This window comes from Anolis carolinensis, chromosome 4, assembly GCF_035594765.1.
Source record: "Anolis carolinensis isolate JA03-04 chromosome 4, rAnoCar3.1.pri, whole genome shotgun sequence".
Taxonomy (NCBI): domain Eukaryota; kingdom Metazoa; phylum Chordata; class Lepidosauria; order Squamata; family Dactyloidae; genus Anolis; species Anolis carolinensis.
In genome coordinates this window covers 191,074,829-191,100,332 of record NC_085844.1, presented here as the reverse complement: position 1 = coordinate 191,100,332, position 25,504 = coordinate 191,074,829, and the positions used below count along the sequence as shown (strand labels likewise).

At 41.1% G+C, this 25,504-nt stretch overlaps 1 protein-coding gene across 1 annotated transcript in view; it reads left to right on the top strand.

The window, feature by feature from the left end:
• LOC100552682 (chemokine-like protein TAFA-5) overlaps positions 1-23,724 on the top strand; it is a 40,024-nt gene extending 16,300 nt beyond the window's left edge. Inside the window, exons 2-4 of the mRNA XM_008119320.3 lie at positions 4,370-4,522; positions 6,971-7,098; positions 21,439-23,724. Coding sequence (XP_008117527.1) covers positions 4,370-4,522; positions 6,971-7,098; positions 21,439-21,447 — 290 coding nt within the window. The 3' untranslated portion in view covers positions 21,448-23,724. The remainder of the gene's footprint in view (positions 1-4,369; positions 4,523-6,970; positions 7,099-21,438) is intronic.
• Positions 23,725-25,504: the final 1,780 nt, after the last annotated feature.

The window sequence follows — 25,504 nt, the reverse complement described above, 5'->3', positions numbered from 1 at the left end:
CTCTTAAGGCAAATCATACCCAAGTCTCTAAACTTCAGCTCTTAGGACATGACTTCTAGATTTGTTAGCTTTTTTGTTGTCCTCCTCTGTCACATTCCAGCTTGTCAGTATCTTACACTCCTAAGATATGCTGCAGGTGTGGTAAATATCCACTGTCAATTATATGGAATAGGGAAGGAATCATCATGTTCTTTGTCTCAGGCAGCAAAGTATGTTGGACCACTCTGCTCCTCAGCAGCATTATATAGGTGATGCAGTTCTTTATATGCTATTTAGGGACGCTTTAATGTGTTGATTTGAATTGGATGTTGGACTGGGATCGGATACAAGGGTTCAAATCCCCGTTTGGCCATAGAAACCCACTGGGTAACCTTGGGCAAGTCTCCCTTTCTCGGCCTCAGAGGAAAGCAATGGCAAACCCCTTCTGAAGAAATCATACCAAGAAAACCCTGTAATAGGTTACCATAAGTCAGAAATAATGTGAAGGCATACAACAACAATATTTTGATATGTGTTTGTCTTCATGTAAATAGTTTTGAAAACAGGATCAGGCCCAAAGTCATCCTAAGCAGAAAAAGTTCAAAAGGAGGAGGCAACAAGGTAAATCTTGCTCAAGCAATGTAGTTCTAATAGAAATGTCTCAGCCTCTCACGTTTACTTATTCAGATAACAAATAACTCTCTTTTGAAGAGAGAAAGGGAGCTGGAGATTGAATGTATATATTACAGCCCAAATAAATATGAAAAGGCTGCTGCATCTGCCTGTATAAATCCTGGTGATCTCATATGTTTTCATCACACAACTGCCATTGAAGAAGATGTGAGGAAATGAGAAACTGTTGTCACCCATATTATAGGGGAAGCAGAGAAGCAGAGCATTTCTGGAATTTGTTTAAAGGGAAAAGAGAAAGAGGAAGGGGGAGAGAGAGAGAGAGAGACTGAGACTGGGAGAGAAGCCTAAAGAGAAATGTATGTCTTCCAGGTATAATATGCATCACATTACAACATCCAGGACTGCAAAGAATTAAAAGAACTTTGAGGAAACAGTAGTAAATTAATAGTAATGAGGGCTGGATTAATAACAAGGGGCCCTTCCAGACAGGCCCTAAATCACAGGAACTGATCCCAGGTTTTCTGCTTTAAACTAGATTATGTGAGTCCCCGTTGCCAAATACTCTGGGATAAACAGAAACCTGGGATCAGATCCTGGTATATATGGTCTGTTTGGAAGGGCCCTGGGTTGGGTGGCTTTGATACACCAGTGATCATTCCAGACCTTCATTGGACCTTCCAGTAGTTTTCTCTAGTTAACAATTGGTAGGAGTGTGGCTAGGAAGAATATATGTACGATCTGGATTAGTCCATGTGTATAACAGCAATAAAGAGAGTTATCCATGTAGACCAGTGGTTCTCAACCTGTGTTTCCCCAGGTGTTTTGGCCTTCAACTCCCAGAAATCCTAACAGCTGGTAAACTGGCAGGGATTTCTGGGATTTGCAGGGGGTTGGACTGGATGGCCCGTGAGGTCTCTTCCAACTCTAGGATTCTATGATTGTTGTACAAGTCACAATTCTTTGTGAGAAAACTAACATGTGGGTGTTTTGCTGCTAATATTATTACTATGTTTATTTATATCCCACTTTTTTTCTCCACACGGAGGCTCAAAGCAGCTAACCAATTCTTGCTTGGTATCTTCTGGGCTGCAGAATGGAGAGAACAGTTTTCTTAAGTAAAACATCTGGATAGATGGCAGCAGAACAGCTTGAGTTTCCAAGTGCTTTACAGTATTTATTAAAATGTAAATTACTTCTCCTGGAAAGCTTGTAACAATTGAGTGTGTAGAATCAGCTGCTCATCTGCTCTTTACAGAAAAGACAGTTGTCTTATTGCAAAAAGGCCCCAATTTCATTAGACCACTTAGTATATACAGGACTCTGAAATAATGTCATGAATGCCCTTGCAAAATTGTCTGAGGAAGTCAGGTAAAGTTTTCATTCTATATATTAACTTATTCTTAGTTCCTGTATGCGTTTGATGACTGTTAGTCCTGCTCATGAATGCCCAGCCCTAGTTTACCAATAAGGTTTGTACTTAGCATTTTACTTCTCACCCTGGTCATACAGTTTACTTTTTGCACAAGTCCATGCTTAGCCCTCTCTAGTCTGATCATTTTCATATTCGTATTCCCGATTGTTGGTTGCCGCGTCTGATTTGATATAGTTTTAACACTTCTTGTATATTTTGTTGTTTTTGATTGTGTTTTAATTGAATTGTTGTATATTATTATGTTTTTAACTGTGTTTTTAGTTGGTAATTTTGTTGTATGTTCTGGGCCTGATCCTGCTTGTAAGCCGCCCCAAGTACCTTCAGGGAGATGGTTGGCGGGGTATAAAATAAAGTTCGTATTTATTATATTATTAGCTTGTCTTAAAAATCAGGAGAGGCAGGAGTTGTGACAAGCATCAAAGAAGGTGTTTGTGGAGACATTGATTCCCACAGATACCATGTTTGGTTCCTCAGATTTATAATTATCTGCATGATACCTGCAGGAGCCCCGGTGGTGAAGTATGTTAAAGCACTGAGCTGCTGAACTTGCAGACCGAAAGGTCCCAGGTTCAAATCCCGGGAGCGGAGTGAGCGCCCACTATTAGCTCCAGCTTCTGCCAACCTAGCAGTTTGAAAACATTCCAATGTGAGTAGATCAATAGGTACCGCTCCGGCGGGAAGGTAATGGCGCTCCATGCAGTCATGCCAGCCACATGACCTTGGAGATGTCTACGGACAACGCCGGCTCTTTGGCTTAGAAATGGAGATGAGCACCAACCCCCAGAGTCAGACATGACTGGACTTAACGTCAGGGGAAACCTTTACCTTTACCTTTTGCATGATACCTATAATACAATAACATCAAACTAGAGAGTTCCTCAATATTAAATCCCTATGGGACTGGTGGGAAAGAAAAAAATTAACATTGTCTGGATTTAGTGCCAAGTTTGGAAAAGAAGAAGTAAGTTTTTTAAATTCTACTCTAGTAGCTTAATTGCATGAATGACATTTGGGTCAACTGGTTTTGAGCAATACCCTAGTCAGTGATCTTATTCCAGTAAATGATGTTCTTCTGTCTGCATTTGGATAGCTAGCCACAACTAGCTAGCCCTAACCCAGCTATTTCCTCCCTCTAAGTTAGGTCCAGAGTTGGAGTAGCAGAGTCATAATTAGCCTATGGAGAGGGTGAGGATTAGGACACCCTGATCATCCTCGTCCAAACATTGTAAATCCTGTGTTGTCGAAAGCTTTCATGGCCGGAATCATGGCCGGGTTGTTGTGAGTTTTCTGGGCTGTATGGCCATGGTCCAGAAGCATTATTTCCTGAAGTTTTGCCCTTATCTGTGGCAGGCATCCTCAGAGGTTGTGAAGTAGCTCACAACCTCTGAGGATGCCTGTCACAGATGTGGGCGAAACGTCAGATGATAATGCTTCTGGAACATGGCTATACAGCCCAGAAAACTCACAACAACCCCATTGTAAATCTTGTTTGGATATTGTGAACCTATCCGGCCCGGATGGTTGTTGCAAATCATTTGTCATTCATTTTTAATGTTTTTGTTGTCAGATTTTATTGGGGGTTTAATGTGTGGGTAGCATTTTATTGTCTTAGTTTTAACTCTTTGGTTACTCTTGGTCTTTTATAAGTTTACATTCATGTTGTTTATGTATTGTTTTGATTTGTCATGTTGTTTGTTCTTTCTTTGCTGGTATTGAATGTTTGCCTTTTTTTTAAAAAAAAAACTGCCCTGAGTCCCCTTTGGGAAATAGGGTGGGTTACAAATAAAGTATTATTATTAGTAGTAGTAGTAGTAGTAGAAGAAGAAGTAGTAGTAGTATTGAACAACTCAGTAGAATGATTTTTGTCTTTTCCACAAACATTTCACAGGCCACACTAGAACACTTAAGTTGGGGAGTGTTTATAATGTCCTTGCATGCATTATGTTTGGGTCTGCACATTTATGGATCTTCAGTTTAAGAGAATTGCATGGATGAAGCTGAGACTTCATTAGTAAGAAGCATTTAGTGAATTTGAATCCATATTTGTGAATCTCTCAGCTATCAGATCAGAGGCTTGGTCATTCTTGCTCAGGTGAGAGGACTGTTTGCCATCTTGTCCTGGATAAAATCCTGGTTTCTCAGTTAGCGTATTGCTACTGGGATTTGTCCCAGTTTCTTAATTATTATAGTGCCAGTAAGATTGTTATCTTAGGTTACACTGTTACCCAAAGAGGGCTCTCAGTTTTCCCTGACTGGTGAACAGGCTACACCTTGTCCTCTTTTGCTAGAATTACGTTTGCTTTGTATCCCAATGTCTTCTTGCAGGAAAGGAACTGGAAGTAGGGACGTGTGAAATCACAGCATTGGACAGAGATATGAGCCATCCCAAGAGGATGATCGCCAGGCAGACGGCACGGTGTTCCTGTCGGCGGGGCCAAGTCGCTGGAACAACAAAAGCAAAACCTGCCTGTGTGGATGGTAAGGCCAGCATTCAGTGGTATTATTCCAGTAGTTCAAACGATGCCACAATTGTATATAATCAGTTCCACATATATGGAATGTGAGAATCCAAAGCAGTTTCCAGTTGGAGGAACATTTCTAACCTGGTTGGAAAAGCAATTAAACACCAGTGTCACAGCTATCTTTGTAACTGCTCTCATCATTCTATGGGGAACCAGTTGCAGAAGTGGGAGCTCCTGGAAAGTACAAGAACAACATCTTACAGTTTGCACAGTTGTTTAAAACAACATAACTCTAATAAGCATACTATTGTGGAGACTGTATCCTCCATGGTAAGTGATACATCAACTGCTTGCATTAGTACGACCTATTAAGCACACCCAGAGCTTCTCAGGGTAGGGAGAAACGTTTTTATTTTAAGATTAAAGAGTTGTCAACTAAGGAAAATGGCTGTAGCATCAGTAAGTATGCAGGGATCGGTTGGGTACAAACCCAAAGATCAGCCAAACCACAGGCAAGTCAATAGCAACAATATATCTAGTCTAGTAAGACACAGGGGGTGCTTCACTCAACTATCCAAGTCCACTGTTTATCAGGCCACCTTGCCTGTCTTTTCTATTTCCTGGCTCACCCTAAGTCCCTCTGGGATCTAAACTCTCTTGGATAGCCTCCCCAATCAAGCAGCCGAGGCAGTGCCTCAAGTGTCTCCTACTTTTCCTCACCTAGTCTTTTCCTCCACTAACATCACCCTGGATTTAGGCCTGAAGGTGCAAGCTTTGTCTTCTCACTTAAATAACTTGCTTTAGTGAACCACACATCAGGGACAGAGAGGAAGAGGAAATCTTTAAAGATACCGAGGCATGATGAGGTTTTATCTGTGTTTATACTAGTGCACATCACAGTCTCTGAGAATTTCCCAGTGGTTTCTGAGACTGGTGATTTCTTTTCTGCTGCAAAACTCCATCTCAGCATCATGGGAGAAAAAGTGAAAATGCTCCCATTTGTAAAATCAAACTTTTCCAGTCAGAGCTAAGATCAGAGCAAGGGAAATAGGTCATCTACGAAGTCTGATTCCTGCCCACAATGTAGGAAAAAGCAGATAGACCATGTGACAGAAGGATTCTAGGGAAGCAAAAGAGCTTGGAGAGACTAGAGCAATTTCATCCTGCTCCCTTGCCATGGTGTCACCGGGTGCAATTCACACCCCCTGTGGGATGCTGCAGGTTGAGTCCCATGATACCTCAGTCCTGAGTTGTGGAAAAATGTCTCCACAAAAGTGTTACTTTATAATCTAGGTAGCTTCTGTCTGGTCCCATTTATGGAGTTGCTGCAAACGACTAGAAAAGCAGAATGTGAAATGCTCCAAATACTCTCTTTGTCCTCTCCAGCCTTACAGGGAGGAGGCTCTAGTGAGGCACTACTGTGTGGGCATGTATTGCCTTGTGTTGCTATGTGCTGCACTTGTGCCACAGCAACATGCTACATAGTGTTGCTATGTGTGTGGTGGATGTGTCCCATGCCTGTGGGTGGGCTTTTGATACATGTGTTGAGTATGAGGCTATTCTAAGACTGCTGGTGGCTATTAACTCATAATCGGAGGTGTTATAACTACAGTACAAAGAATAATAGATATGATTCATTTCCATTCTCTGCCAATATTTTCCCTTTAATTTGCTCTTTCTTCTACTCATCCTGATTTTTCTACCTTTTCTTTTGCAAGGTGCTTTCACAGTGATGGAGAATGTAATTTCACAATCTTGTACCTCAGTGAGCATGTGTGCATATGCCTTTAAGTCAACTTGTGGCAACCCCATGAGTTTCATAGGGTTTTCTTAGGCAATTAATACCCATAAATGGTTTTGCCAGTTTTTTTTCTGAAACATAGCCAACAGCACCTGATATTAGTGGTGTCTCATCCAAGCCCTAACCAGTGTCGACCCTACTTATTTCCAAAATCAAACACTCAGAAGTAAACCCCATTCTCTCCCCCCCTTTTCCCTGTCTTTCTTTCTTGCAGTGAGGTTTGCTCTCTTGTAATTAAATATAGGATTGAAATCTTAATCCTGTTATTTAGCCTTGTATCATAATGCCCAGTTTTTATTCAATTGAGGGCTGTGGGTGATGTGTTACAGGGTTCATTTGGGGATTACCATAATAATTTTAACTGCATCTTTATGTGGATCCATAAAATAGACAGCAGGAAAAAGGCTCTATATCAGTCTTCCCCAGAGAGGCACCCTTAGCAAATGGGTAGACCCGAATCTCCTTTCATCCCTAGCCACCAAAGGTATGCTGATCCTGGGTAGGGGAGCGGTAGTCCACCAAAACGCAAGCACGCAAAAATTGTATTTTTGTTTTTAAATCTGTTGTTGAACACATGACTAATTTCTGTTCCTGTTGTATACCTCCCTTTCATTCCACACCCTTTTTCCTCCCTTTTCCTCTCTCACAATATCTGTCCGGCAGCTCAGATCATTGTCAACAGACAGTGGTGTGGGATGGAGCCCTGCGACGATGGGGAACAATGCACATTGCTAATAAATCGTTCAGGTTGGAGCTGCACTAGGCAACTGGGACGAATAAAAACAGTCACGGTAAGTCTCTTTTAGCTGGTCAAGGTGAGATGGAAGGGGGCACTATAATAGTAATTTGGCTCCAGACCAGTGTTTCTCAACCTGTGAGTTCCCTGGTGTTTTGGCCTACAACTCCCAGAAATCCCAGCCAGTTTACCAGCTGTTAGGATTTCTGGGAATTGAAGGCCAAAACATCTGGGGACCCACGGGTTGAGAACCACTGCCCTAGACCAAATGAACATGCTGGGTAGCGGATTCTGGGAACTGCATGCATTGTAAATGCATGCAGGAAAGTGCAATCTCTGTCAAGCCTGCAGTTTGACATTCTGAGAAATATCGCCCTCAACATTCCAAAAGCAGAGCAGATGTGTCATGCAGCTGCTGGATTCAGAAAGCATTGCTAGATGTAGCCGGCAATGACCAGGGAAAGTGCATATTGGTTCTGTAGAGCTCTTGATTCCACTTTCCACAGTATTCTACAAGATTCTGTTTGGAGTGCTATGCTATCATAGCCTTCCACTCCCCCAGCAGATCTACTTTCTTCATGCTTGTGCAGCGAAGAGGCAGAGGTAAAGAGGGAGGGCTGCCTGCTCTACGCCATATGTTTGTTAGATTCCTGGCTTTGAATTATCTGCAATGTGGGAAGGCTGGCTTGGAAAGTCAGCTGTGTCATGAGACAGGTGATTTTCTAAGCCACCCGTTCTTTCTGCCTCGGCTCCTGAAAGCCAAGAAACAGTGCAGATTGGGCAGCTTTCTCTTTCTGGTGCTCCGAATTCTGTCTTGTTCTTTTCTATGTTCTGCCTCCACAAGGATGGCTACACTACTAGTGAAGCCTATAGGATTCCAATCTGTAGTTTGGAAACAATTAGTTATAAATAATTACTTGTGATAATTGCCGAAGAGTTGGGTTAGTGAGGGGTTGGCAACGAGTGAAGCATGACTAACATACAGTGCAGTAGGACCCCTATATTTGTGGGGAATATATTTGCAACCAGGTCACCATTACCTGCCCCCGGTGGTGAGGCAGATTAAATCTCTGAGCTGCTTAACTTGCTGAGTGAAAGGTTGGTGGTTCGAATCTGGGGAGCAGAGTGAGCTCCCGCTGTTAGCCCCAGCTTCTGCCAATCTAGCAGTTCGAAAACATGCAAATGTGAGTAGATCAATAGGAACTGCTCTGGCGGGAAGGTAACGGTGCTCCATGCAGTCATGCTGACCACATGACCTTGGAGGTATCTATGGACAACACCGGCTCTTCAGCCTAGAAATGGAGATGAGCACCAACCCCCAGAGTTGGACACGACTAGACTTAATGTCAGGGGGAAACCTTTTCCTTTACCTTAGTCCCAGTATGCTATAGAGTTGTGTTGGAAGACCTCGAGATTTACAGAAAGGAATCTCTAGGCATTTGTTAGGTCTTCTGGTGCAACACTGTGGTAACTTCTGGGGAAGGCATACCATAGTATTGCCTAAAGGATCTAGCAAATTCCTAGAGAGACCATTTTTCCCAGGACATAGGCAAGTGAAGCCGCGGATATGGGTTCCTTAGTTATGGGCATCTTACTGTATTATTGCAATACAGCAAAGAATATCCCCAGTCCTTTTGTTGCATAACTGTAATTTTTAAACTTAATGTTTAGTTTTGACTTTATTTATAAACACTATAAAAGTAACTAAAATAGTTACAGGATTACAAAACAAGCTGCTTTGGTGTGTTTTGTACCATAGGCCAGTGATTTGTTACATTCAAATGTTTGAGAGAGGGATGTAACTAATAGAACTATTTTAGTTATTCACAAACAGTGACAAAATAGTTCCTTTTTAAATGTATTAATGTAAAGATAACTAGTAACTTTTATGGAACATTGGAGTATAAGTGATTATTTTTAAAAGAATTCTCCAACCACTAATTAAAAAAGAAGGTATCATGAGGCACTTAACAGCCACCTAGTTTTTATTAGCATTTGTTATTCCATAGATGGGAGTAGTTTTTATGTTGGATTGAAATGTATTCATGTTTCAGACACCACAAAACCCCTTGTTATTTTTGCTGCGGTTAACAATGCTATCCATCCCACCACCTGAGATTCGTATTGTATTATGATGAACAATTGGTGGTTATATTTAAAGAGGAATCTGGAAATCATAGAATCATAGAATCACAGAATTGAAAAAGACCACATAGGCCACCTAGTCCAACCCTCTGCCATGCAGGAAAGCACAAAGTACCCCTAACAGATTTCCATCCAGCCTCTGTTTAAAAGTTTCCAAGGAGGGAGCTTCTACTACACCCCAAGGCAGACTGCTCAATAGCTCTTACAGTCGGGAAGTTCTTCCTAATGTTCAGGTGGAATCTCCTTTCCTGTAATTTGAACCCATTGAGTCCTAGTTTCCAGGGCAGCAGAATACAAGCTTGCTCCCTCCTCCTTATGGTGTCCTTTCATATATTTATATATGGCCCTCATCATGTCTCCTCTCAGCCTTCTCTTCTGCATTCTAAACATACCCAGCTCTTTAAGACGCTTTTCATAGGGCATGCTCTCCAGACCTTTGATCAGTTTGGTCACCCTCCTCTGGACACATTCCAGTTTGTCAATATCTGTTTTAGACTGTGATGCCCGGAATTGGACACAATATTCTAGGCGACGTCTAACTAAAGCAGAATAGAGAGGCACCATGACCTCCCTTGATCTAGACCAGCGGGTCTCAACCTGTGGGTCCCCAGATGTTTTGGCCTTCAACTCCTAGAAATCCTAATCGTGGTAAACTGTATGGGATTTCTGGGAGTTGTAGGCTAAAGCACCTGGAGACACACAGGTTGAGAACCACTGATCTAGACACTATACTCCTTTTGATGCAGCCCAAAATCCCATTGGCTTTTTAGCTGCTGCATCACACTGTTGGCTCATATTCAACTTGTTGTCCACGAAGACTCCAAGATCTTTTTCACATGGACTGCTGTCGAGTCAAGCATAAACCATTCTGTATCTCTGCATTTCATTTTTTCTACCTAAGTGTGGTATATTACATTTGTCCTTGTTGGAGTTCATTTTGTTAGTTTTGGCCCAGTTCTCTAATCTTTTAAGGCCATTTTGTGCTGCAATCTCAACATCTCAGAAAAACAATCCTGCATTACAGCAGCCCAGTAGCATAATTTCCCATTCCCTTCTCCCTGAACTATATGAAAATTAGAATTCTCCCCACACTTATTGTCTATTTCCAATTTAACACAGGAAATTCCCCTGGGATAGCCCATCGCCATGAGAGCGTTCACACATCCCTTTGAGCAGTTGCACAGGAAAGCTGTATTATAAATGACTTAGTGGTGGCAGGAAGATCCTGCCATCCGTCTAGACTCATCCACTTCATCATGCCCTACTCTTGACAGGAACAGTACTCTCAAGTGGCCCTTGACATGCCCCCCCCCCCAAAAAAAGAAAAGCTATTCTGAAAAAGCAGGCTTACTTTGCCTTCAAATGAAAGAAACTCAGCAGATATCTAAAAGGCCAGCCAAGCCCCACTTCTGTTCATCAGATTAGTCTGGAAAAAGAGCAGGAGGAGAAATGCAGTAGCTCAGACAAATGGCAGAAACCTTTCACCTCACACAGTATGACATTGTAATTAAGGTGTGAAGAGCAGATCTTAAGAACACTGTAATTAAATACAACTGGAGAATATCTCTACCAAAATAAATTGTATTAATTTGTTTGACACCACTTGTGTGACTCAATGATATAGAAGCATTGGATCTGTAGTTTTACAAAGTCTTTAGTTTTCTTTGCCTCACAAAACTACAACTTTCAGGATTTCATAGTGTTGAGCTACAGCAGTTAAAGTAGTGTCAAACTGCATTAATACAACAGTGTAGATACACCCTATTAAACATTAAGAAGGGGGAAAGAAAGAAAAAACCAAGGAGAGAAGAAAAGATGAACTACCACTGAACTAAAGCTCAAACACAATCCTAACACTAAAACCATAAATACAAACTAGCTAATACAGCAATACTAATACACTAAACTCCCACTAAGGCTGGATCTACACTGCCATATAATTCAGATTATCAAAGCAGATAATACAGATTATATGATTTGAACTGGATTATATGAGTCTACACTGCTATATAATCCAGTTCAAAGCAGATAATCCAGATTTTATATGGCAGTGTAGATGGGGCCTGATCCTGGATCTACACTGCCTTATATTCCAAGATCTGATCTCAGATTGTCTACTTTAAACTGGATTATATGAGTCTACACTGCCAGATAATCTGGGATCAGAAAATAATCCGGGATCAGATCCTGGGATACAGGGCAGTGTAGATCCCGCCAAAGAAATATACTATTCTGCCATTACAGATCTAGTAAAGGCCCCTTCCACACTGCCCCTACTGTCTATCCCAGGATCTGATCCCAGACAATCTGTTTATCCCAGATTATATGTCAGTGGAGACTCATATAATCCAGTTTAAATCAGATAATCTGGGATCAGATCCTGGAATATAGGGCAGTGTAGAAGGGGCCTCTGTTAAACTTAAAGTAGTTAGGCTCAGACCTTATCCATGTTGTGTGATGTTTTAATTCACTTTAAGTGTATATGTACATGTGAATGTGTTTCTGCATATGTGTGTGTATCTGTGTGCATATGTATACATAGTGCTGTCAACTATGTCCCTAGGCACAGGACGCTTGCAAGATGCATTTGTCTCTGGGAAAGAATGGACAGTGTCCAGCATCCAGAGTGCTCGGGAATTAACTTTCACGCATCATCGGAATTGAGACAGTGCCCGGAAATCCTGGGAACTGAAGCCAGCTTCTTGCTATGCTGAGCTGTGGCAGAAATTGCAGTGCATTTATTTCTTCCAGTTTATCCTGTGAGTGCAGGGGAAGCATCGCCTGGCCCGGCTGCCTGGGGGGAAATCAGCCTTGCTAATAGAGTTTGCACATGAGCTACACATGAGGACTTTGCTGGCTATTTATATAACTGGCTCACAGGACCCACATCAGGCAATTTGTTTCGTGGCATTCGCTGCAGGCAACTGGGGGATTGTACTCTCCAAGGCCCTCTTAAAGCGTCTGCTGCCCAGACAGGTAGCGACGGATCTAGATGCATCTTAGACAAAGCTCTCCTGCACAAAATAAGGTCTGCAGAATGAGCTGGAAAAGCCTGTTCTCAAAGCTCTCTTCTCAACACAGGACAGCAACAGCATAGTTAAGTAGCCCAGATCACTGGCTTGGCAAAGATACAAAGGCAGTCCCCGAGTTATAAACATTCAACTTAAAAATTACTCACAGTTAAGAACGGGGGTGAGACAACAGGAAGTGAGATAAATCTATTCATCGGAAAGGAAATTCATTCCTAAAAGAGTTATTATGTGGAAAAGGCATCTCCACTGAAGCTTTCTCACCAATCCTTGTTTCCAAAACAAGCCAAATTTTTCAAAATCCAATTATCACAGGGACAGAAAGTAAGCTGAAATCTTCTTAACAGAGGCACAGACAGCAAATACCACAGGGGTGTTAACCCTTCTCTATGCTACCCAAAGTGTGTGTGTGTGTATGGCTGGAGTTCTACTTTAAAAATGTACCTGTTCTGATTCACAAACAAATTTGACTCAAGAACAAATCTGCAGAATCTATCTTGTTAGTAACTTGGGGACTGCCTGTATATGCATTACTTTTTTTTAATGGTTAATATAACAATTTAACTTGCAATCAAAGTACAACGAGTCCTTGTTATCTACAGTGGCTTGGTTTGGTTCCAAAATAGTCAAGTCCCATTAGATACACTGGCATCATAAAATCGTGTTCCTTATATAAAATGGTAAAATCAAGGTTGCTTTTGCATTATTATTATTTTTGCAGGGGAGGGATATTTTCAATGGTTGAAACAATGGATACAGAATCTTTGGATTTAGATGGCCAACTGTAATGTACATTCAAAATGGTTGAAACAATGGATGCAGAATTTTTGGATTTAAAAGGCCATCTGTAATATACATTATAAATATAAAGAGAGAGAAAGAAGAAGAAGAAAAATAGAGGAGAAAGCGGAAAAAGGCATATAACTAAAACACAGTAGGACCAAACCCCTCTCCTGGCTTAATGAAAGTAAAGAAAAATAATACTATTTTACCATTACAGATCCAACTAAATAAACCTTCAAAAATACTAAGAACCATAACCACAGATTATTAAATTGCTAAATGTCTCATTGCTAAAAAATATCCATAAATGGCTTCTAATCTTTCAAGTTATGTGTTCATTTGTTCTAACTTGGCATTCTTGGCAATTCATTCTTCCATCATTGGTGCTTCAACCCAATTCCAAGTTTGAGTAAACTATATCCTTGCTGCTGTAGTCATATATCAAAGAAGTAGTTCATATTTACTCTCCATTTCTTTATCCATACTGCCGAAAAAAAGCATTTCTAGTGACATTACACAACTGACCTTTAATTTATTTTGGATTAGTATATAAATTCTAAACCAATGACATTTTGCCTTCTTACAAGTCTATCACATATGGAAAAGGAGCCTTCCTTATCTTTACATCACCAGCGTTTGCTAGAAACATTCTGGGACATTTTTGACACTTTTATTTAGAGTTAGATGCCATCTATACATCATCTTATCCCAGTTTCCTTTATTTCACAAAAAAATTTTATTTATACATTTTTAAATTACATGGTAATTGTCTTTACATAACCCTAAATAACTGCTTTGGCTAATTTTTTTTATTTGGATTAAATCTGTATTTAAATTGTATATAAGCAAACCAGTTAAGACCTTTGTGTTCCTTAATAATAATCACTCTTGGTTTAAACTTCCAGTGCATCATAACAAAGCAGCTATCTCAATTTTTTAAACATTCTTTCCTTTTAAAAAAAAGCTTTCTGCAGTGAGCTGGTTAATATTATCTTAGGAAAATGTTTACTTATACCAAATTTGTAGCCTTTTAATACAACGATTTTTAAATGTAACATCTACCTGCACTTTATTGTACAAAATGTAACTATACCAACTAAATCTTAAATTCTGTCCTTCAGGTTCCAAGAGTCTCACATCTCTAAGCAATATCCATTTTTTTCAACCATACAAAACAACAGTCCTCATAATACAATTTGGCATTAGGCACTCCCAAGCTGCCCCCTTTTTTTAAAGCTTTGTGCAGTGTTTTAAATTTCATTCTGAGTTTCTTTGCCTGCCAGACAAATCTAGCAATCTCTTTCTGCCATTTCACAAAAGGCTTTCCAATTTTATCATAAGGGTCATTTGAAAGAGAAATAAAAGCCTTGGCAGCACATTTGTTTTTATTACTGCAATTCTGCCCCAAAGATACATATTTAACTCTACTCGTTTTTCTAAGTTTCTTTTCTTTCCATACTTTTTCTTAGGTGTTTTGAAATAATAAACTGTTGTTCTTCATGATTGTAACGCCCTAATATTTAATCCTTTTTTCCACTGTGTGCTTTAAAAAACCACTTAGTTCATTATCCATGTCTGACATCATATTTGTAGACAGCAATTCTGTTTTGTCACAGTTCACTTCAAACCCAGAGTGAATGCATACACGTTGCTGTCAATGCTAGTCTTTTTTGGGGTATGTGGCAATAGCAGCATTTGGAGGCAATGCTAGAGATGATGGCAATGGTGATGATGAAGCATGACTAGAGAGCATGTGAACTTCTAGAAATTGTTGGACTAAAGTTCCCATCATTCCTCACCATTAGCTATCCTTCCGCAATGACACCCACAGGACCACATGCTCCTCAGCCCTGTGTGAAGCATTCTCCTGCTATTTAGTTTGACAAGTTTTAAGCTTTTTAAATATGCTATCCAAAGTTGAACCAGGACAGAGGTGACAGGTACCTTATCCCTGTACTATGAGAGATGTGGTGGTTCACTATTCAGACCATGAACCATGCTTTAAATCAGTGGTTCCCAACCTTTGGACCTCCAGGTGTTTTGGACTTCAACTCAGAAATCCCAGCCAGCTTAGCTGTTGGGAACTGTGGGAGTTGAAGTCGAAAATACCTGGAGGCCCCAAAGTTGGAAACCACTGATTTAAATGTATTAAGTACCTCCTACACACTGGTTCTTCCCGTCACCTTCCTCACCTGCTGCTTTAACATAAGAGAAAGGACAGTGAATGAACTTGCTCCTTTCTGCCTAATAGTGCTGGAGGCAAGGCTGTGCAATTCATGGTCCTCTGGCGATTAGACAGCAACATCCAGCAGCCAGTATGGCCAGTGATGAGGCAATGTGGGGATTTACAATTGTCCTCCTCTGGTTTCAAAGAGAAGGAATGCCTCATTGCCAAATGAGCACACCGAATTCAGCCCCCTCCTCCATTTTTCTGCATACAAAAAAGGTAAACCAAGGCTGTAAGGAAAGTGATTGCTCAGGGTCACCATAATATGTGAGGAACTTTGTACATGAAAAATGGTAAATACTGAGCTGCATAAATATACAGGTGAGAAAAGCTTTTGAAAATCTCTCTTAAACCTGGGCTTGGAGGTGTTTGAGGAGAGGAAAGAAGGGCTGCAGAATGGGAGAAGAGAAGCAAAGAAGGGTAGAGGAGAGGGAGGGAGGAAGTCAGTCTAGACAAGGAAAAAGACGGGCGAAAAAGGAATGCATGGGGGGGAGTGAATGGAGACCTGCTTGAGAGAAGGAGGGAGACAATGTGGGATAGCTCTGGCCCCATCCACTAGAAATACTCTCAAGGGCAAACAACCCTGGGAGCAGAGCCGGCCCTAGGCATTTTTCAAGTGTAGGCAAACAGAATTTTGGTGCCCCCCCCCCCCACAAACCAATCGCGGAAAAATAAAAGCGTTGGATAAGCGAAAATGTTGGATAATAAGGAGGGATTAAGGAAAAGCCTATTAAACATCAAATTACATTAAAATTTTACAAATTAAGCACCAAAACATCATGTTTTACAAGAAATCAACAGAAAAAGCAGTCTCGACTGAGCCCCCGTATGTTTTGCGCCCCAAGTGACCGCTTAATTCGCCTCATTGTTGGACCGGCTCTGCCTGGGAGTGATCTTGGGCGGGGGGATATTTTCCTCATTCCACTGATGTACGTTTTCTCATAGTTCTTACCAATGTTCAACAACTGTTTGGAGTATGCTACTTATTATATTAGAAAGTTTAGAGGAGGCAAGTCCTATTTTCCCCCAGAAAGCACTGTTGACAACAAGAGTCAAATGGGGATGGTAAAATGATTAAGACCACTATCCCCTCCCTTCTGCAGAAACTTAGAGACCCGAAAAGGTGTTTAATACTTTGCATTTTACAGCAGAATGTGTATAACTGTAGCTACATGTCCATCCAACTGCCTTCTCGGTGGCAGGGCCAACTTTACACAAGTTCTCCTGAGTTAATGGCAGTGCTATCTGGGGGATTCTGGCAGCCACTGTCCAAAAAGGATTCTGGCTCCTCCGCTTTGATGCTGAGACTACCCCCAGCTAATCTGGCCATGTGGGTAAGGGGATGCTGGGAGTCATAGTTGAAAGAACATAACTGCCCTGGGGTCTGATCAGAACAAAATCACTTGCAATGAGTAGCTGTTACAGGATTCTCTGTTAAGTTACTAGAAAGTCTCCTTCACCCAAGGTGGAAAGAGATGTGAGCAGGGGATTTCTGGTACCTTTGTAATGCATCACTGTAACTTACTTTTAAAAACAGGTCAAGAGATTATTTTCTTTTCAAATCATAACCCCATCTCAGCAAACCATTCCTAGATTTTTTTAAAAAAACAAACTCAAAACCTTTGAAGACCTGTGTACATTCAGGACGTTGTTACAAATAGCACACAACACAATGGAACGAGTGGGTGCCAAGGCCACAGCAACAAGAATTCATTCTTTTGTGATTTGCCAGAAAGAGCCCAATATGTTACTAAAACTTGGCATACTGTCAACATAATTTTTCACAGAGTGCTATTTGTTCCCCTGTGGGCAAAACCCAATTTTAAAAGGACACCATCTTGTCTTTCAGAGCTTCCTTGACACTACTCATTAACTATGCAGACAATCTCCTGGAATTTGTTAATCACTTTCCTGTTATGTGGTATACTTTCTGTCTTGAGTTTCTATTATCACGGTTTTAAATAACATCCAGAAGGAATTTGACCTTCTTGACTCTCTAATTCAGCTTATGTTTAACTAATCCCCTTAGGGTTTTTAAAAAAAGAAATGTCCTTATTTGAAATTAAATATGCCTCTATTAGATTTTCTAGGCAACTTCACCTTTAAGCAGATGTGATAAATTTGATAACATTCTGGTCACCATTCTCAATCAGTTTGACAACTCCAGGGTACCTTCCACTTGAGTCCCATTGATGTCTAACTATTCTAAGGTTTAGTCATTTATCATAGCTAGCAATGTCCCAATTTGCATATACATTTGCCTATCTATACACATAATAAAAGTGAAAAATGTGTATGTGGCAGAGGTGTCCACTTACACAGACAGCCTCCCACCTCCACAAACAGCTATAGTTCCCACTGAGCAGGGGACACCCATTGCCCTCCCTTCATTGACATGCAGGTTATAGTGAGCGTCATGAACATGAAGCCCCAACCCTGCCAGTGTCCTCCACAAACACCATCCTGCCCCCCACCCAAGTGAAGTCTTACAGGCAGGGAAAACTTCATCCTAGATGTTCTGTTTTTCCTCCAGAATGGACATCCCAGGGTTCCTTAATTTGCATGACCCCACCCACTGCTTCTACCTTAACTCTTAACCCTTTCCTACTCTTTCCTATGGCACATAGTTATCAGAGGAATAGATCAGCAACAGAACGAGATTTGGGGAAAATTCACAATTATTTACAAGAGTTGTACTTGATCTACATCCAGAAAGCACTATGAACCCAACCAACGATGGATCTGGACCAAACTTGGTACAGAGAAGCCCCATGACCAATGGAACATACTGCAGGGGTTAGTGGGAATGGACCTTGATTTCAGGAGTTAGAATTCACCTGCATCCAGAAAGTACTGAACCCAGCTGATGTCAGATCTGGATCAAACTTGGCACACAGACCCATCATGGCCAACTGTGCATATGGGCCTGGTTTGGGGGTGATTGACCTCGGATCTGGGAGTTGTAGTTCATCCTTATCCATAGAGTCCTGAACCCAGCCGACGACGGAACTGGACTAAACTTCAGTGATATTACCTAACATCTGAAAACAAACAATGCCCTCTTCTAATAACCCAGGCACCGCCGGGTCCCCAAGCTAGTTCAATATAAAAGTATCTGAAGTCATCAAATATTACGCATTTTTCCTCCTATGGCAGCTCCCTTTATTTTTATTTTTCCACCCAACTGTCTTCTGAAGCTTCAATCAGGAAAATGGCGGTATAGCACTTCTGTCAAAGTTCTTCTTAAACCTAAGGTAACCTGTGGCCCTTGAAATGTTTTTAGACTGACTCCCACTATATCTACTCATCATAAGTTGTATTAGCTAGGGCTGATGGAAGTTTCATTTCAGCCGCATCTGTATGACCACAAGTTGTCCAATGTGGGCTTAATAACAGACATGGGAACCATGGAGCCCTTCAGATGTTGTTGGACATCAAATATCAGCAACCATAATGTTGAGGAATGCTGGGAGATAAAATCCAACAATGTCTGGGAGGGCTACATGGCACCCATTCCTAGAAAGACCATATCCAGAGGTGTTATTTTGTGCAAATCTTCTGTTAAGGAATTTTTGTTTTCATGCTTTCTCAAATGTCAAATCCCTCAGATTCCACTTCCACAGTCATTTCCACCAGTCCTTCCAAAAGTTGTTGCACTATATATTGCAAAGGTTGTTCTTTAAGCTACAGTACTATTTTCACAAAAAGTTATGCAACCCATTAGGGCTTCAGCAAGTTGGGTGTTGCTTGCATTAGTTTTGCTATTTGTTTCATTAGTGATGCAATAGTGGAAAATGTTGGCTCTCTAGATTTTTCTACCACTCTCATCGCCCTTAGTCAACATAGACCTGCCATCCAAAAACCTCTGTTGGGCCACAGTAGCCTGGCCCTGTCCTTAAGGCCAAATTCCGAAACAGATGCCCCTCATGTCTATCAGCCTGCCTTCAGAAATCAGCTTGAAAGCTGCTCTGCAAACTTTTTAATGTGAAAATCCCAGCAATCTGGTTCCATTGCCATTCAGGTGGAGCCTGTCTCTTTTCAGCTTGTCCCAGCAAGTTCCCCGGTGCCTGACGAATCTAAACCTTGCCTCCTGATGCCACTGTCTCATCTGTGCATTGAGATTCCTCTGCATATAATTTTCTGGCTGTTAAGGGAAGATAAATCCACCTTGGGCTTTGGGGAGAGGGGGCGGAGGATGGCGGACAGGCACGACTCATCCATATTTATCAAGTACAATCGCAGATTTGGCAAATCCTGTCCAATCGTCCCAGCTCTATTTTGCATTATTAAATATTCATACATGCTGGTTGACAACATGGAGTTTGCACATATTTTGCTGCTGAATCATTTATATACAATCAAAGGAGACACAGAACCCCACCAAGAAAGCTTTACCACCATTAACTCTCATCTACTCGGATGTGGCCTCTTGCCATAGTTTTCAGACAAGTGCAGAACATCTCCTTAATAACCTTCAATCCACCCTCCCAGAACTGCACAGAACATGCAGCCCATAATTTTCATTAGTTTTAATTCCATAGATCCTAGTTTCTAGTGAAGACTTGTGGTAAACATTCGCATTTTTGAGAAGGGGGCAATGACAACATTTCTCAAGTATGCTGGAACCATCCCACAAAGGGGAGATGGAGTTATGATAGTATATATGGAATGGATGACTCCTACACTTAAAACTAATCAAGCTTGTACTGAACTCTGCAAGGTTTTTTAAAGTAATTCTTTTCTTCCCCCCCCCCCCCCCCCCGTTTTTGCTGGGAATAAATCCACACTAATCTAGACCTATGAGCAGAGAGTCTGTCCCACCCCTTCCCTTACAAAGCTCCCAGACTTCCATATCATTCTCCTGCTATAGGAAAAGTCTGAGCAAGGGATTAGGGAAGAAAATTCGGAACGAATGCACTTAAACCTGTTACAATCTGTCACCTGCCGGAGTCGAGCATGTTGGTGGGACTTAACAGGATCAGAGCAAGCTGATTAGGAACAAGTCCGTGAGTGCACACATTCACACTTCTTCCCTACTTTCCTTTCTTCTGGTATATAAAGGAGCCAAACATCAGTCCTTTCAAATGCAGCTGATTTTCCTGAATTCACAAGGACATTAAATATGAAATTCTCAGTTTTTGAGGCTGCCAAATTCCCGAGTCTTCTTGGTGCAGCACATGTAGAGTCTGCAACTTTTGCATCTTAGTGTGTTTGGGGCTGCCCATTTGTACACTCATTATTGTAGATCAGAAACATCCTGCTGGTACTAGTATAGTTGTTGTAAGGAGGGGAAAAGTTACTACTTCATCTACAACTCACAGAATCCCTAGCTGATGAATTCTGAATTTGTAATTCAAATTGTACCCTTTCAAGTTCTAGGCCGCAAGGAGGGAGGTAGCCAAATATAATAAAAGCTTCCCATTTAGCTACAGTCTAACTTTTATTGCAATTTAGCTCAGTTTTAAATAATCAATTGCAGCATCAACATTAAATCAACCTTGGAAATTGAACTTTGTGTTCTTGTATTCTGTGGATCTTTGATTGGATCGGCATTTAAATACAGACGTTTTTGAATTCATAGCTGTGTATAGCACAAACACATTTGTATTTTTCTTTTCTTTGCGTGCTTGGAAACTTAACTGCCCCTGTGCAAAAAGAGCACAAACAGACTACAATAGTATAAAAAAGATAAAGTTTGATAAAACTTCTACTTCGATTGATCAGGGGTGAGGAGAAAGAATACAGGAAGCATCTCCAAGTAGAGCTGGGAAAGACGCCTGTCAGAAACTAGTTGCTCCCAGTTAGTGTAGGAATTGCTGAGTAACGGTAAAGGTTTCCCCTGGCATTAGGTTGAGTCATGTCTGACACTGGGAGTTGGTGCTCATCTCCATTTCTAAGCCAAAGAGATGGCGTCCGTAAATACGTCCAAGGTCACGTGGTCAGCATGACTTCATGGAGTGCCGTTACCTTCCCGCAGAAGCGGTACCTATTGATCTATTCACATTTGCATGTTTTCAAACTGCTGGGCTGGCAGAAGCTGGGGCTAACAGTGGGAGCTCACCCCGCTCCCCGTATTCGAACTGCCAACCTTTCAATCAGCAAGCTCAGCAGTTTAATCCACTTTGCCACCAGGGGCTCCCATGCAAATTGCTATGCCAGAACAAATGTAAGGCAGAAGGTGTAAGGTATTCTTCTGTTTTCTCCTCTCTAGGTCTCTTGACAACAGTTGTGTGTTTCTCTGCAAGACCAGCCTCTCTCACTTCCTGTGCACAGAAGCCAGGGCTTGACGGTCATCTAATCATTGGGGGAAAGGGACTGTTGACGAGTTCACTATGGGATCAGCTCTATGAATCAGGACATGCCCTGTCTGTTTTTGTTCTTGTATCTGTTCATGGGACACAGAGACTACCAGAACAGCATATCAGAATTTTGTATGGGAGGGTTTATTTTCTCTCCCCCCATTTCCCCCCAGAAGAAAATGCACCTATTTCTGGCTTAATTCGTGGGGTTTTGAGCTGAAGTATAGCTTTCTGTAGACTTTTTTTTCCCTGTGGCAACAGAGCATTTGCCTTGGTATTCAAGATTACCGCAGGCCTCCTAAATCTGAGGAGAATTTATGCTTCCTTGAGACATATGGTCATGACAGACTGAAGCAGTTGCTAAGAGTCTGGGATGTTCTCCAGTTGCTGTGAAGAAAATGTTCTTTGTGCCTCTTCCTTTCACTCATCAAAATCCATCCAAAGGAGGTGAGAAGATGATAAAGGAACATGATGCCGTGGCCGCTCTGGACCATTGTCTGCTTTGCCTATGGAGGAAAAGTGTTTCCACAAAGACTTTGGAAGATACTCTATTCATGCCACTCTCTGATAAAAGTTCCCTGTGCAATGGCAGGGTGATTACCCTGGACCAAAAATGTGTATTTCATGAGCTTCTACTTTCCATTTGTGTTTACAGTGTTTTATTTATAGCAATTTACTCATTGCACCTGCCCAATCAACTTTTGAGAATCATTCACAATGTAATCAGGACAAGCTCGGAAATTTGGGACGCATTGATTTAATAGGATTACTTGCATTTTTCTATTAATGCATTCTGACTTTAGAAGGTATTCTTGGGATTGAGTTTTTATGTGTGACTTTAGAAGATATAAACTCCCATCTGATTCATCCCTTAGGTCAGATCAGTTAATTGGTACTATGTGGGAATTTACTGGAAAATGTTTGCTTTTTCCCCAAGGTGTAACATGAAGCAGAGGCTCTGAAAAAGATATGTTTTCATTATTGCGCCTTTGCCTGGAATGGTTATCCCTCAAAGTTATATTATTTAGGAACTGAAGCTGCATCTGGGAAGCAGTTTCGCCCACAGTTGTTTGAGTGCTATAGTACTAATCTGCAAGTGGAAAAGAGGGCACCAGTTTAGGCTGTGAGTTGGTGCTAATTGCTAGTCTAGAATGTGCCATTCACAATAAACCTGCTCAGCCTTGGTTGCCACTGGATTTACTGGCAAGTAGAATGAGAACAGGCACAGCTCCTTTGTGGTAAGCAGAAGAATGCAGTATACAGAAGAGGCAGATGTGGCTCGTTTTTATCCAAATCTTTGCAGTGCTAACCCTGCAGAGGATATCTTGTTTAATGCTGTTGAGCAAAAGCTTCACCAGCACTCTTAAGGAGATAGAGGCAGCAGCAGTCACGGAGGCGGACACAGTAGGACTAGTATCTTCACATAGCTGCTCCAGTAGTCCTGGGTGTTGTAGTGGTCATGGAGTGATGGGGAGGAGCTGTACTTGTACATGTTTCCACTGTGGATGAATGGGACATGCATAGTGGGCATTTGATCCCTCCTTAAAGGTCTGACTAGTACAGCCTCTACGAGGATTCTAGCCAGCACGTCTCAGACACAGGTCCCAGAAAAAAAACCCACATAATGCTGCATTATATATTCTACATTGCCTATTCTTATTGGGTAGATCCGATAGAGGAAGCCACAGCCCTGAGTGTGGAGGGTGTCTTGGAGGTCTGTTATTCACAGGGTCACCAATTATAACCCTACAGCCTTTTCTAGTTTAGAAGGTGCTAGTTTCACATCTTGCCTATGCATGGCAAAGCCATGTCCTCTCCCAGCCAATCCTTTATAAAAACACCCAGTTTATTGACCCACTGCTGTTTTTTCTTGATGAACTGTCCTGCTGATTTCAACTCTTCCCCAATGTAGTAATGACACTCCTTTAACTTCTCCCATCGTACTGATCTCACCAGCTTCCAAGAGCCTGATTTTTTAAAGCCTCCCAAGACTCACTCGGTGCTAGTGGCCGATGTATGAGAAAGCTGTAGAAAGTCCAACACTCTTTACCTGTAAATATCAAAGTTCTTGAGGCCAACTCCCAACTCAGCATCCTTTTATTGTCTTATTGTGACTCATGTTTTGAGAGCCTTTTCAACTGTAATCTCCAAACTTTGTGGCATCAAGAAAAATGTTAGGAAATAAAACTCTAACTTTATTACTCAAAGAGGGGATTTCTCCCCCTCGCTTCCTGTTTTTATGGTATATATACCGTGTTTCCCCGAAAATAAGACAGTGTCTTATACTAATTTTTGCTCCCAAAGATGCGCTAGGTCTTATTTTCAGGGGATGTCTTATATTTCCATGAAGAATTCACATTTATGGTTGAACAAAAGAATGAGCATTTATTATATACTGTACATCCCATAAGCACACAGAAGGATGCAAAGATCAGTTCTGAGATTCAGAAACAAAAATGAAATGAAAGTATGATGCGTGAACCTTTGGTGTACTCCTACCAAGAATGGCTATAGAGGAATTTGGTTATGATCCAGGAAAATAGACCTCCCTAGTAACCCTGGACAACTGGGTTTCCTGGTCCTGAATATTCTGGTGCACAGAAATTTGGGAAAATTGAGATGTTGCAAGATCCACTCACTTCTTTGATGTACTTGGAGAGGAAACGTTCAATCAAATAAGACACTTTTCCTGGCATCCTGTTGGTTTGTACTGAGTAGAGTAAACCCATACATTCAGTTGTGGAATGGTGAGTCAATATTTCACTTTTTGAAAATGTCGATTCTCTCTCTCTTGGATGTCTTTAAACAAATGGTGAGTGGACATCTTTCAAACATGTTTTAGTTGTGCATTTCTACATGGCAGGGGATTGGACAAGATGGTGTTTGTGGTCCCAAATCTTAAAATTTTATGATTCTACTCTAGTCAGGCCTTGCAATAGGATGTAGGGAGGCTATTAATAGTTGGAAAAAGCTTCTAATATCAGAGAGATAGGATACCACTAAGTGCACACAGATACACAAGATATTAATTGCTTTTTATTTCTCAGGCAAGTGCAGTTGCAGTTGCATTCATCGATTTTCATGGGTGGGAACCTGAAGCTCTCTGCATGTTTTCAGACTGCAAATGCTATAAATCATAACCAGAATATTTAATAGTGAGACACAAGGACAGTATAGTCCAACAATACCTGGAGGGGTGTCTCATGACTGAGCCCTAATCTCAGTAACTAAGTCTATATTTAATTTAGTTTAATTTATATCCTAGCTTACTACTGACATAGGAGTCTATTAGAAAAAAGTTACAACTGCGACTTCTCACTTCATCAACATTCCTCTTTAACCATAACAGCACTTAAATGTGTATCAATGTGTCTCCATGGAGACTGGCTAGAATTTTCTTTCATGATCTACACTGCATAACTTTATACATACTTATCTGTATAGCAGAGACGCTATGGAAACCTGTTTGAAGGAATTGTGAAGATGTGTTATCAGAGCATTGGAAAGAGTGTTCTGATACACATCAGACATTGCCAATGAGCATCAGTACTCCTTTAGCCAATGGCCCAAAACTCATTGGTTCCATTGTGCATTGACCGTGATGAGTACTGGACATTTTACTATCTCTTCTCTGTAGCAATAAATGAATATAGATTCTGTGAAATTTCTCAATTCTAATTCCCGAAGAGATACATCTTTACTGAAATCTGGACATTGGTTTATGCTCTCTCTCTGAACGCACTTCCAATTGATGCAGTTAATCTAGACATTTGAAGAAAAGATTTAGGCAGTTTATAAACCAAATAAGAACAATTTATTTTGAGAAGCAAACTCCAGTAAGAATAGAAGGAAGAAAGGCAGGATTATGGCTGGGGTTGGAAATGTTTACACACACTAAGCTAAGGAGCAACCATCTATGGGAAGTGGGAATTCTTTCGTAAGATATTAATGTAGCACAAAATATAACAGAAGTGGAAC